At 35.5% G+C, this 14,766-nt stretch overlaps 1 protein-coding gene across 1 annotated transcript in view; it reads left to right on the forward strand.

Annotated features, from left to right (window-relative positions):
* Positions 1-14,146, forward strand: part of Znf638 (zinc finger protein 638) — a 116,757-nt gene extending 102,611 nt beyond the window's left edge. The window contains exons 18-24 of the mRNA XM_028860329.2: positions 3,462-4,686; positions 5,286-5,351; positions 6,245-7,166; positions 8,827-8,934; positions 11,253-11,351; positions 11,967-12,085; positions 13,835-14,146. Coding sequence (XP_028716162.1) covers positions 3,462-4,686; positions 5,286-5,351; positions 6,245-7,166; positions 8,827-8,934; positions 11,253-11,351; positions 11,967-12,085; positions 13,835-13,900 — 2,605 coding nt within the window. The 3' untranslated portion in view covers positions 13,901-14,146. The remainder of the gene's footprint in view (positions 1-3,461; positions 4,687-5,285; positions 5,352-6,244; positions 7,167-8,826; positions 8,935-11,252; positions 11,352-11,966; positions 12,086-13,834) is intronic.
* Positions 14,147-14,766: the final 620 nt, after the last annotated feature.

Below are 14,766 nucleotides of genomic sequence, written 5' to 3' on the forward strand. Positions count from 1 at the left end.
TATTTGAGGTTTTGCAAATGATGTCTTACAGATTTTCTTATTAACTAGATTTTTGTAAAATCAGACTATTCTAGATTGTTAAAATGATTGTGAGCATATTGAAATACATTAGTAACTCATAAGCAATATTTCTGGGTTGCTGTGTATCAGCACATAGTTTTAAAATTGTTTATCTTTAAACTAATAATAATTTACATGCAATCCACAGAGAGCTTAATAAATAACAGTGCCACAATGTAGGTCATATGTACAAACCTACAGTTTTCTCTGTTGATGGCAAGAAATAATTTCCCCCAAAATTTGTTTTTGAATATTCTGTTTTGTAATATTTTTTTTAAAAAAAAAACATGCACAAAAGTTTGTTTTTTTAATCAGAAACAATAGGTTGTTAATCTATTTTTGTTGGTTTTTCTTCTTTTGAAAACTCAGAATATTGACATGTTAATGAATACTTTCTAGTCTTGCTAAATTGATTTTTTTAAAACTTTTCCCAATTTTGTTGTCATTTTTTCTGACTTGTATTACAGAGAGAAAATAATAATGATAAAATAATGTGGGACATAGCCAGAATAGTTAACATTATTTTTGGAGTAAACTTAAACCAAGTAAATGCTGGTGATATTTTGCTTTAAAAACAAAACAAAAAAAATGTTGCTTTTTTTTGTTGTTGTTGTTTTTCGAGACAGCATTTCTCTGTATAGTTTTGGTGCCTGTCCTGGATCTCTATGTAGACCAGGCTGGCCTCGAACTCGCAGAGATCCACCTGGCTCTGCCTCCCGAGTGCTGGGATTAAAAGCATGAGCCACCACCACCTAGCGTCCACAGATTGTTGCTTTTTAAAAGTGTTTGCCCGTTCATCTTGAAGTGTTATTCTTTTGTTTCTAATTAATGTAGATTCTAATCATAGATTTTTCAGAGGAAATTTCACATTCATAGTTTAATAATAACTTACATTACCCTTCATTCTCATCATACATATCCTATTTATGTGTCATTTGATTAAGACTTTAAATAAGGATACTAGATGGAATTTCCCTTGTTCATTAATATTGGTAAATACATGATAGAACTCAAGTAAACATTAATTTCTGGTTTTAACAATTTTAACAATAGTTAAATCTCATCCTTAGTGTGTGTTATGGTGTCATCCTTTATGCCTATACCTAACCTTTATTGTATGCCTTTTGTGAAATTCTGAATTGATGGGGTTGGATATTAGACACCTGTGTACTAAATGCCTTTCTGGAATTGTTTTTGCAACTGTTTTCCTTTGATCTCTTAAAAACAAGCAACTAAAAACTGCCATTTTAATTCTGGTATTAATATTATTTGACATCTCACTGGCATTCCAAACTAAATCAATCAACATTGAAACTTTCCTTTATTCTAGCCAATAAACAGATACTCATTTTTGTTAAAACAATTTCTATGAAGAAAACACTATAATTTTTAAAGACTGGTACACAGTGAGACAGGATAGATGGCTCAGCAATTAAGAGTACTTTCTGTTCTTGCAGAGAAGAACCCAAGTTTGATTCCATGCACTCACATGGAGGCTCACAAATGCCTACAGTTCCAGCTTCAGGGGCCTAGGGCCATGCTCTGGCCTCTGAGAGCTCTGCACTCACACAATGCACATAAACTCAAGCAGGCTCACATACACATACATAAGTTAATAATAAATTTTAAAATGACTGGCACAGAAGCAAAATATGGAATTAAGCCATCTTTACAAACAGGCCTGTGATCTGTTTAAATGCAGAACTGCAGTAGTTACTCTTTGTGTAAATGAGAATAACTGTTCATAAACTTTAAATGTGATAAATGAGAAAGTCTTGTTACATCTTTCAGCCAAGATTTAAAAAATCTTCATGTTCGTTCAGCCTCATAAATGTTTCTATATAGTTCAGTTTAAATCTTTAGGATTAGCAAATAGCCCAGTAACAAAGCAGGAGTTTGAATTTATTATTGATATGAATCTTGTAATTTCAAAAGTTTGTATTTTGAGAAATATCCATGTAACTGAATGTCACGGTTGTTTCTTTGTCATATTTGTGCTTAGCCACAGATTTTACTTTAGTTCCATGAGTTTGGAACACCTAATATGAGCCCTTGGTATCTTCAATGTTAAAGATGTTAATAATTTCAAATAGAAACTTAATATACTGAGTGGCTTACACAGAAATTAGAGTGTATTGTTATTAGGATCTATGATTGCTCACTGTTAATAAACTTCTCAACTATTACAGTTATTCTTCTGGGAGAACCAGTTTATTTAATGAAATGACTAGACCCCCATGGGTGGCAGTTAGCACCTTCTCCAAATCTCTGAACAGGACAGAGATAGATACCATCAAATATTGTGAGCTAGAGCATGTGTGGCCATCCTCTGAGAAGCATGTCAAGATGACAGCTTATCCTCTCCTTCCTTGGAAACAAGAAAATGAATTAAGACTCTACTGAGGTGTTAATGTGTTGGGATCACTTTCTAGTTTCTTTCTCTAACCCACTGCTTCTAACAAAAGTGTGGGAATGTATTTTTAGAGTGTGTTAGACATGGTCTTCAGAACAACTCTTCTTCCAAGACAACTTCTAATGTGGAATGTTAATTCAAAATAGTTTATTTTGGTTCTGCTTCCGTGACAGTTGTAGAATTGGAAAATCATACACTTCTGTTTGCTTATTGTGGGTTTGGGAAGACCATGACAACATAAAATAATTACATACCTATGCATTTTCTCCATTTCTTCTGAATAATTGAAATATTATATGATAATTGAGTGAGTGGTTTGTGTGTACTAAGATTTTATGTTCGTGTTAAGGTGGTTCTAAAAGTTTTACTTACAGTTTTAAGTCTCCAAAAGCTACATAGGTCGTTCTAGAGAAAAGTTTCTTTTATGTATTATCATCCATAAGTACATTTTTTAGAAACTTAAAAATAGGTCTTTTGCATCCAAAAAGGAGGTAAAATGGTTAAGTGGCATTATCCTCCAATTTTCTTTTTATGAAAGTCCACTTACACATATTAAATTTCCATGTATGGATCACTAGCTTTATTGTAGAACCGCACATTTTGTTTAGTTACCTATGTCATGAGTAGAGGGCCTAGTAATAATTTGAGATATCTCAGATTTTTGTTTGGCCTCTTCAAATCCAAACTTGAAACTGGAGTGAAAAAAAATAGTTAATTTACACAAGTAAAAAGAAGATACCAACAATCCTAGTTTTGCTGTTATTTCCTTTGAATTAAAAAGATGGAGGATCTCTTGGATCTTTCACCTTCTGATTTCTGTCATAACATCTTGGCCACTTTAATGCTGATTGGCTGGATTTCCCAGTGCTTAGTATTTGTACATCAGGAAACCTTTACAGTTGGCATCAACAGGATTATTTACAATGATTGAATTCTCATCATAGTTTGATTTTTGTTTGTTTTTGTGTTCTTTTTGTTTGTTTTTAAGTACTTTTAGCCCTGACTTGAAAAACAGTCCTGTTGATGAAAGTGAGGTACAAACAGCAGCCGATAGTCCCTCTGTTAAACCTAGTGAGGTTGAAGAAGAAACTACTTGCAATATTGAAACAGAAACTTCAGTGCAGCAGGAAACACTTGGTAAGGAAGAACCCAAACAAGCTTTATATGAGTCTGACTTTGCAATTGAAACACTAGAACTGGAAGCTCAAGGAGCAGAGGTCAGCATAGAAATTCCTCTTGTAGCATCCACTCCAGCCAATATTGAGTTATTCAGCGAAAATATAGAGGAATCTGCTTTAAATCAGCAGATGTACACCAGTGACTTTGTGAAGGAAGAGACAGAAGTTACAAACCCTGAAACAGAATTATCAGTATCTGACAGTGTCTTCATAGAAGAAAGGAACATCAAGGGAATTCTAGAAGATTCTCCATCCGAAGCAGACTTATTTTCTGGAATTGCACAGCCCATGGTAGAAACCATAGCTGAAGTGGACAAACATGAAACTGTTTCAGAAGTACTGCCATCTGCTTGTGTTGTGACCCAAGTGCCAGGAAGTTACATTGATGATGAGAATGTTGTGAGCAAAAAGGATACTTCTGAAAAAGGTAGCGTGGATGACAAGGAGGAAAATGAATTTAATACTGAGGAAACCAGAATGGATTTACAAGTAAATACAGAGAAGGTTGAGAAGAATGAAGCTGACACGTTTGTAGAAAAATTGGAGAAGATTATAGCAGCAATAAGAGAAAAGCCAATAGAAAATGCTGTAATAAAGGCAGACCCAGATACAGGAGTGGGTCAGAGCAGTAAGCCTGATGAAACTGGTAAAACTAGTGTGCTGACTGTATCGAATGTATGTAGTAGTAAAACAAGCATCAAGGCTGCTGTGGTGTCTTCCCCTAAAGCAAAAAGTACAACTTCAAAAACTGAAAGTCAGAAACATTTTCCAAAACCTGTGCTTAGAGATCAAATAAATGCTGAAAAGAAAGTTTCAGCCAAGGAATTTGGTCTGCTTAAAAATACCAGATCAGACTTGGCAGAAAGCAGCAGTAAATCCAAATCCACTCAGAGTGGTGTTAACAGAGGATGCAGTGGAAGGACCTCAGCCCTTCAGTTCAAGGATTCTAAACTGGATTACAAGGATATAACAAAACAGTCTCAGGAAACAGAGACTAAACCTCCCATCATGAAACGGGATGACAGCAACAATAAGGTGAGGAGAGTAGAAGAATGACTCGGTGTATCTTTGAAGTGCGTAGCTCTGCTGCTATAGCTGTGAAGTAGGAAGTATAGTTTTGGCTCATACTTTCGTCTCTTCACTCCAGCCCCATGCTCCTGTTTTCCCTTTCTGAAACAATTTCATTGATTTAAGCCAGTAGACGTTTGGAGTACTGAGCTCAAAGTTCCCATTTACTCACATACTTGGAAAGTATTACTTGTTCACAATGTAGCTGAATTAAAATTTGGTCAGAAGTATAACTGTGATTTAAAGAAGAGTCTGTAGTGGCTCCTAGGATGATGATTTGGCATTCTCATTCCTCTGAAATTGAAACTTCCTTTATCAGTTCACTGATTGCCTAACTTAGACATTGTGGGCAAAGAGGAAGAAAGACCTTGGAAACTGAATTTAACTATAACTTTTAGAGACTGTGCATATACCATTAAATGATTGTTGACTTAATTTTGTATACTTGTTAAGCATTTGCATAACTGACCATATTTGGATATTTGCTGATTGTGTTTTCTCTTTTTTTAAAGAACATTAATAACCTGGGTATAAACTCTGTTTTTCTGTATTTCTTAATATTTTAGGCGTTGGCTTTGCAGAACATTAAGAATTCTAAAAGTACTACTGGTAGAAGTTCCAAATCAAAAGAGGTAAAATGAGAACATCCACATTCTCTATATCCATCCTTCCAAAGCAGTACCCACCTATCTTATACACTTAGAAGTTGAGAGAGTGAAAGATACAGGGCATAGGAGTGAAATGCTTCGTGTGTATCCTGCCACTAAGTTCTTTGCTGTTGTCACTGAGGTAGACTAAATAGTTTTATTGTTATATGTACTAGCAGTGGGTCATTGGCAGCTTACTACATCAGAAGCCTACTGGAAATTTTACTTGCTATGGTATCAGTTTTAAAATAATGTTTTCAAATACAATTGCATTAGCTATGAAATCTTAGTAATCTTTTCAGATAATTTTATCAATATAAACTTTAAACTTTCATAGCACTGTATAAATTAAAGTACATATTAAATATAAATTGATTGATATAGTTAACTATTTTACCTTTTATTTTTGTTTGAGGTGCTTCTAGAAGTCTAGTAAGTGAACACTTGCTAGATATTTAACATATGGAATAGTAGATTCTTTGAATTGTTTTGACAAGTGCTTTAAATGTAATTTTAAAGTGTAAATTATTTTTTAAAATTTGTATGCAGTGTATGCATATTCTCACATGTATGTGCTCTTACATACATGGAAATTAGAGGACAATTTGCTTTATACCATTAGTTCTGGGTATCAAACTTAGATTGTTGGGCTTGGTGGCAGGCACCTTTACTGACTGAGCTATCTTGCTAGCCTCATGACTTTGGAACCCTTTAAAATATAACATTAATTTTATTTTAGTCTTAGGAAATGGTTTTACAGTAAAGTTCTCATAAATGATCTGCATATTAGTTTACTGTGACTAGTAGTAAAAACTAGTCAGTCATAGTTCATAGTGGTCAGTCATTGTTCATAGTACTGATTCTTAACTTTCCAACAGGAACCATTATTTACATTTAATTTGGATGAATTTGTTACTGTGGATGAAGTCATAGAAGAAGTAAATCCTTCTCAAGCCAAGCAGACTCCATTGAAAGGAAAAAGAAAAGAAGCTCTCAAAATTCCTCCTTCCCCCGAACTTAACTTAAAAAAGAAAAAGGGAGAAACTTCTGTCCCTCACAGTGTTGAGGGAGAATTGTCCTTTGTAACACTAGATGAAATTGGAGAAGAAGAAGATGCAGCTGCACAAGCTCTAGTTACTGTTGATGAAGTCATTGATGAAGAAGAGCTCAATATGGAAGAAATGGTAAAAAATTCTAACTCCCTCCTTACCTTAGATGAACTAATTGACCAAGATGATTGCATTTCCCACAGTGAACCTAAAGATGTTACTGTTCTGTCCATGGCCGAAGAGCAAGATCTTCAACAGGAACGCTTGGTAACTGTGGATGAAATTGGAGAAGTAGAAGAGTCAGCAGATATAACTTTTGCTACTTTGAATTCAAAAAGAGATGAAGGAACTACTGTAAGGGATACTATTGGGTTCATTTCTTCCCAGATGCCTGAAGACCCTTCTGCTTTAGTTACTGTAGATGAAATACAGGATGACAGAAGTGATTTTCATTTAGTGACTTTGGATGAAGTAACTGAAGAGGATGAAGATTCTCTGGCTGATTTTAAAAATCTTAAAGAAGAGCTTAATTTTGTTACTGTGGATGAAGTTGGAGATGAAGAGGATGGAGACGATTCAAAAGTTGAGTTAGCACAAGGCAAAATTGACCACCGTACAGATAAAAAAGGAAATAGAAAGAGGAGAGCTGTGGACCCAAAGAAGACAAAACTTGAATCTTTCTCCCAAGTAGGTCCAGGAAGTGAGACTGTTACACAAGATCTGAAAACCATGATTGAAAGACCTGCGGCAGGTAGATACTTGAAAGTGTTCATTTTTCTGTTTCATGAAATTACATTTAAAACTGGTTTGAACGCAGTGATGCAGTAGGAGTAATATCATCTTCTTGATTTTCCATAAGCCATCAGTTAAAACCACTCAAGTTTTCCTCAGAAACAAGTACAGGTTGCACACATTTCTCTTAGTTCAGAGTACAGGTTGTCCCAAGTTGTTATACCTCAAGAAAGGATGACAAAACCAGGAAACAAACTGAAGCAGCCAATACAGAGCTACAGTGAAAACAGTGTGTATGTATGGGGAAACAAGCCTTTAAAGAGCAGAACAGTGTCCACATCACACTGCCTCCTACTTCTGGCTTAATCTTGGGTTTAGAACAAAACAAGCAGGAGAACAAATCGTCGAGGTACTGTTCAACTTTAATTTTTTTTTTTCTTTTTTTAAGTCAGGGTCTCACTGTGTGACCCTTTCTGGCCTGGAATTCCATATGTAGACCAGGCAGCTTTGAGCTCACAGGGATCAGCTTATCTCTGCTTCCTGGGTTCTGGAATTAACGGTGTGAACAACCACACCTGGCAGATGTTGGTCTTTTGAGGTGAGGTCTGACTCTGTAGCCCTGTGTTGGCCTAGAACTCAAAATACAGCCTTGACCTTGGGATATTCTTGCCTCCCAAGTGCCAGGATTACAGGTGAGAGTCACCACATCTAGCATAGTGTAATATTTTGATGGTATGGTATAATAGAGCAGCTTACTTGCTTGCAGGACATGAGAGAGACAAATGTAATTTCCATTAAGCTGTGAACCCAGCTGACATACTATGTTATACAATAAAGTCACCTTGGTGAGAAGGAATTCAAACAGTAGTTTATTTTATTTCCTTAGATGTTATAAATTATTCAATGTACTAGTGAATGTCTACTTTGTAAAGGTTTTAAAAAAGAAAGTTGGGTGTGGTGTTGCACGCATTTAATCCCAGCACTCGGGAAGCAGAGGCAGGCGAATCTCAGTGAGTTTGAGGCCAGCCTGGTCTATAAAGTTAATTTCAGGACAGCCAGGGCTCTTACACAGAGAACCCCTGTCTTGAGAAAAAAAAAGAAAAAAAAAAAAATTGAAATTTGAAAATTTTAACCAAACTAAGAATGGAATACTAGGAACATCTCACTGGGTTGACAACAATTCAGGGAAAAGTTTATAGCCACCCTGTGAAAAAAACAGGAAGGAATGGTTGTTCAGAACAGAAAACTGCTTTTTAAAATAGATTTCTAAGCAGCTAAAGAGATGTTCAACAGTTGGGAGCACTGGTTGCTCTTCCAGAGGACCTAGGTTCAATTCCTAGCACCCACATGGCAGCTCACAGCTGTCTATAACTCCAGTTCCAGGGGACCTGAAACCTTCACACAGACATATACATGCAGGCAAAACACCAGTGCACATAAAATAGATTTCTATTTAGGAATAGGTTTCTTTACCAGGTATGCTGGCACATGCCTGTAATACAGAACTCAGCTTCAGCTACATAAGCAAGTCCCTGTCTCAGAAATAGAACAAAAAGGCATTCTCCCCAAATTTCAGCAGTTTTTAGAACTAATGTTAGGATTACTAGATAGTTTAATATGTTAAATTTAAAGCAATTTAAGTAGTTAATGGAGCAATAAATTAGGCTTTCTTTTTAAAGCTAAAACACCAATGAAGAGAGTTAGAATTGGAAAAGCATCACCCTCACAAAAAGCTGTAATGGCAGAACCAGCAAAAGGCGAAGAAGCCTTCCAAATGAGCGAAGGAGGTAAAGGGGCTGTTTGGGTGGGGAGAAAACCAAATAACATGAGATCATGTGGAGGTTTCACAAATAACCAACCAAGAAACTAGAAAGGCAGCAGGCAGGCATGTAAGATCCTTGTAGATTTTTTTCTTCATAATTTAGAGAGATTTTGGAACAATGACACAGGACAAAAAATATCTATGGAAATTATAAGAGGCTATTTTGACTATGTTGCAGCATCAGGGAACAATAATTTATTAACTATTTTTTATGTTTGCTTCCAGGCATCCAATCAATAAATTAAACAGAATGTCTGAACAGCATTAGTAATATTTAAGTTGATACAAATAAGGAACATGAACATTGTCACACAAGAGATAACTTGTCATTGTATCCAATATCCTCCCTGTTGGCCATAGAATACTAACATATTTCCTGATTTCAAGGGCTTATTGATTAGGAAAGGTAAAAGAAATCATCTTCTAGTATGAAGATCCCCTTGGCTATCTTCTTTATAGCACTCTTTACTCTCTGTTCTAAGGGAAAGTTCTTTGAATCTGATTCCTGTATCTTCCTTGTTTGGTCTACAGTCTATTAGAAGCTTTTTATTTTGTTTAGTAACCAATGGTGATAGTGTTTTCTTTTCTATCACTTAGCCTATTATTTTTCTAGTTATGCTTTCTTTTCTATTTACCAAAGAAAATGAATCTTCTATGATGATGGCCAACTTGAGTTTTACCTTGTTTACTCCTTACACATAAAATACAACTCAATTTCTATCACTAGGGGTTGAAATTCAATGTTGTTAGCTTTGGAATACCCCTAGCAACAAAGTAGAGAGAGCATCTAGAAGAGCAGTTCTCAACAGTTTGTAGCAAAACTACAGTTATGAAGTAGCAACTAAATAATTTTATGTGGGTCCACCACATGAGGAACTGTATCAAAGGGTCACAGCATTCGGAAGGTTGAGAACCAATGATTGATCTAGAACCACATGTTTTAAAATCTGGTTTCCATTGAAATGGAAATTTCATTTTTATTACCTGTCTGAAGTTCTGATGAACTCCCTTCTGGTTGTTGTCAGACATCTTAATTTCATCTTGAGTTTTCTACATTATTTGTTACTGTTTATTTTGTTCCATGACCAAATTGGTAGCCCTTATTCTTTTCTATAGCAAATTTTTACTTTAAGCTATAGTTATATCACACCAGTGGCTCCTAACATAAGTTCCTTTGTTTTTGTTAAAATTTTTTTGGCATGTTAGGTCAATCAACTTTGACACCAGCTTGCTTAGAATGGCCTCTTCTCAACTGAATAATATAGAAGGGATAATTTATCTATGGCTCATTTAATAACTGTATTTCCATTAGTGGATAATATGTTTTCTCAAAAGACCAGATAACTTCAGAAAGTCATTTGCCATTCAGTTATAAATTTAAATGATTTCTTTTAATCTATTCTTAATTATTTTATAGTTTTCATATAATATAATGTAATGTAATTCATTATTAAGGCACATGTGCCTTTAGAGTGGTAGGAGGAGATAGATTTAAAAAGTTTATAAAAAGTAAAGTATATAAAGTAAAGAAAATAGGAAGAGACCAGAGGCAGAGAGAATGGGCCGTTTTGACCATCAAGTCAAGAAAAAGGATGTATACACCCTCAATAGACTTTTAAGAATTGGGATCCTAAACAAAAGTTTCTGGGTGGGAAGGCTTTAGGGACATAGTTCCTCTTTGCTGGTGCCCATTTCCACTAAATTCATACTTTCCTCAAACCAACACCTAGAGTATAGAAGTTAACTCTTGCCAGTAACCTACAAAACTTGGCTCCTTAAAAGTAGTATTGTAAGGGGCTAAAGGAAGGGAGGAAACAGGGAACAAGAGAAAATGAGGAGTTGGGAAAGGATCATGTTTTCTTCATGCTGAATTTAGATTTAAATATATATAGCATGAAAGCAGAACTATTGGGTGAGAAGAAGGGGGCAAATACAATTGAAGTTCAATGATCTGTAGGTTACAAAGATGTTATCATGGAACTTGCTGTTTTCTAAATGAACTAAAAATAGTAACAGTCTTTTGTCACCCTTAGTTCTTTCTGAAGCAATATACCTATAAAATTTTACATTGGCTTTAGCCCTATTTCTCCTAAATCCATTGACTACATCTAAACATTTACCCATTTACTTCTAAGATCAAGGAATCATTATTAACTAAGGTGTAGTTCCATGAGTTTTAAGTTAGTTTTGAAAATCAGAAAGTATCCAACATTACCTTCACAAAGTCTATAAATCTATTTTAAATAACTTCATGTTTTTCCTTGAACTTTTTAATGACTTTAGTTGAAGAAACTGAATTAAAAGAATCAGAACCTGATGAAAAACGCAAGAAGACTGAAGACTCTTCTGTAGGCAAATCAGTGACACCTGATGTGCCAGGAGGTAAAGTAAAAATGACATTTTTCTTCCTTATTCCTATGAAATAAAAAGTGAGCAAGTTAACCTTGCTTGGTGTTTCTGAATACAGGTTATCTAGGTATTTTTTTTTAACTTTGCATAGATATTTTTATTTCATTCTTGAAGGCTGGAATATGCCTGCCTTTTTCTTTCTTGTACTTTTGTTTGCTGCTGTGGTTAAAAACTGAGTTGTATTTCCCCAAGCAGGAATTTCAATTAGGCCAAACAAGCTGAAAAGCTTCCCTAGCAGACTTTGCTCCTGACCACTGTGTTGAGTTGAGAGGCTTTTAGATGCTTAGCAGCCCATCATTCTGCTGTTTTCATCTTCTGCTTCAACAGGGTATTTCTAAGATGTTTGTTTTCTCCTCTCTCAGATTCTTCAGCTTGCAGTGCAGTAGCATTCTGGCTTCTGGAGGCTTTGGAATATATATTACATATTGCTAAATACAGATACATGTTTTGTACTGCTGGGGGATATAGCCAAGTGGTAGAGTACCTGACTAACATGTTTGAGGCCCTAGGTTCAATCTCCAGATTTGGGTAAAGTAATTGACACATTGTTGATGGATCATTCTCTTTCTTTTTCCTCCTGTCTTCTAGATTTGGACTTTCTCGTTCCAAAGGCTGGATTTTTCTGTCCAATTTGCTCCCTCTTCTACTCAGATGAAAAAGCAATGGCAAATCACTGCAAGAGCACACGCCATAAGCAAAATACAGAGGTAATGCATAAAAATCTTGTGCTGTCACTATCTTTTGATTTAAAGTAAGAGTCTCCCCAACGTGTGTATTTCTTTTCCTTTGTGAGAATTTGGGTATTTAGCCCAGTTCATTGCTCCTGAGTCCAAAACTCCTGTTTTTCTGTGTCACTGTATGTTGCTATGGTCTCTAGCCCTACTCATTGTCCTGGAGCAATTGCATTCTCTAGAATAGACTTTGTAAGCAGTAGTATCTTGTGGACCTCCTTTCAAGTAGAAGACTCTGCTTATCCTGATGTCTCATTGCAAATGCCTGTACATGTTAGCAGATTAAAATTTCTGAATTTCTAGTCAGAAGAAAAATGTCAGTTTCTTAAACTGATTGAATCACAGACCTTCCCCTTTTTTGTTGTATATGTTTAAAGAGGTGCTGCTCTAGAGAGTTACTGTTAGCCATGGGAATCAGTAGTTCTGACACCTGAATGTCTAAGGTTGTTTCATATATTCTGTGTATTGAACTTCTAAAAACCAAGCTAGTTAGTGGCAAACCTTGGGTTTCCACCCAGCTTTGTTTAATTCTAGGTCTAATCTCACACATTTTACCTTCTCTGTGTGCTTTTAACGTGTTACAGCCTACTTTTTTTTCCCCATTTAAAATCTTGCAACTGCGGCCAGATATGGTGGCATACACCTTTAATCCCATCATTCTGGAGGCAGAGGCAGGCGATCGCTTAAGTTTGAGGATGACCAAAGTTACAGAGTTCCAAGCTAGTCAAGGTTATATATTGAGACCTTGTCTTAAGAAAAAAGTTAAAATTTGCAGCTATTTCATATGGTACTTGGAATAATAGCCACACTGATGTGACTCTGTGAGACTGCATGACCTGCTTCTTTTCTGTATCTCTGAAATCTGTCTTGTTACTCTTTTCTTCCTTGGACTTGAGAACTCACCTGCCATTATGCCATTGCCTTAATTACTATTCCTGTGTCCCTCCCAAACCTTTTATGTGGCCAGTTTTTCCTATCTTCTGGTCTCTGCTCAAATATTAGCTGCTAAGAAAGGCCTTTGCTTAAGAAAGCAAACTTCAAAACCAGTTGTGGTAGCACACGCCTTCAGTTTCAGCACTTGGGAAGCAGAGGCAGGCAGATCTGTGTGAGTTAGAAGACAGCCTGGTCTATGGAGTGAATTCAGGACAGCCAGGACTGCATAGAGAGAAACTTCCTCACAAAACCAAAAATAAAGAAAAGAAAGCATTGATATGATAGTATACATAAGTGACCCCAAAAATTGTACCAGGGAACTCCTGCAGCTGATAAACTCCTTCAGTAAAGTGGTAGGATACAAGATCAACTTGAAAAGAAAGCAAACTCCATCTTAAATCTACAAAAAGATGAACCTTTCATAGTTTCTCTGTTACTGTTTTAATTTTGTGGTGCTAAGGATCAAACCCAAGAACAGGCACATGAACACACTTCTTTCTTCTTGTTATAATTTTAGTTACTGTCACCTACAGTGATTTCAGTTTTCTTTTCTTCAGTTCCTTTATTATAGTGTAAGCACTTTAAAAAATGCCTTTATTTGTCTTTTCCACTACTAAATCCCCAAGCCCCAAACATAATGCCTGGCATATCATCGAATGTCAGAAGGATGATTAGTGAATCGATGTTAATTAAGTCTACTTTAAATTATAAATATAATGAGATACATTTAGGTTTGCACACATAGCAAACAACATCTAACAAATGTTTCATGTTGAAAATTGCTTTTAACAGAAGTTCATGGCCAAGCAAAGAAAGGAAAAGGAGCAGAATGAAACTGAAGAAAGAAGCTCTAGGTGATGGGGAAAAGGAGGAAAAAATTCACTAGAAATTCATTTAGGGTCCAGTTGATTTGTGTATTTCTGTTATCATTTAATTTGTAATTTCTGTTTCAGAAACATTCATGTTGTACAAATTTCTGATTGCCCTTGGTGTAGAGAAACTGATGGAAAAAATATGATGGGTTTGATTTTTATATCAAATCATCAGGCATGGAAAGATACCTTTTAGAAGTGTTAAAATAAATGTTCCTACTGTATATTTCAACACTGTTGTGTTTGTGTTGATTTGTAAAACTTGCTTGCCTCTTCTCTACAACCCTGTGATTTAGGATATTTGGCAGTTCTTCATGTGTTACTAGAAGTAATAGCATGATGTGATACTTTGTCTCAGCCATCCATATATACAGGTCAGATTCTTGTGTTCAGTTTTTCTGTATAATGAGATGATACCATGTTTAGCCAAGGTAAGTTTGAGTAAAATATTGCTTAATTGTTAAATATATTAGGAAGATTTTTTTTTTCTGTTTGTAAACAGCACCTGCCAAATCATGGAAGTATTAGTTTAGGTATACAAAGCAGTTTTTACTTTTTATGAATTTTCAGAGATAAGTTTTAAGCCATCTGAATAATGTGTATGAAGTTGTAAAGGCACTAAAAATATAATCAAATGTTTTCTAGATAGATGCTAAGACACCTTCCTGCCTAATCAGTCTATACTTCAGACTTGTCTGCTGGCTTGAAGTTAGTTTCATGTCTGATTCCTCAGCTTTTCTGTATAACTAATAATAAGGAAAATGATGAGTGGAGGGAAGCAACAACTCAGAAAATCTCACATTAGGTACTTCATTCCTACCACAGCACAAAAGGTTATGCTACACAGCCAAC

This window comes from Peromyscus leucopus, chromosome 3 (genome assembly GCF_004664715.2).
Source record: "Peromyscus leucopus breed LL Stock chromosome 3, UCI_PerLeu_2.1, whole genome shotgun sequence".
NCBI classification, from domain to species: Eukaryota; Metazoa; Chordata; class Mammalia; order Rodentia; family Cricetidae; genus Peromyscus; species Peromyscus leucopus.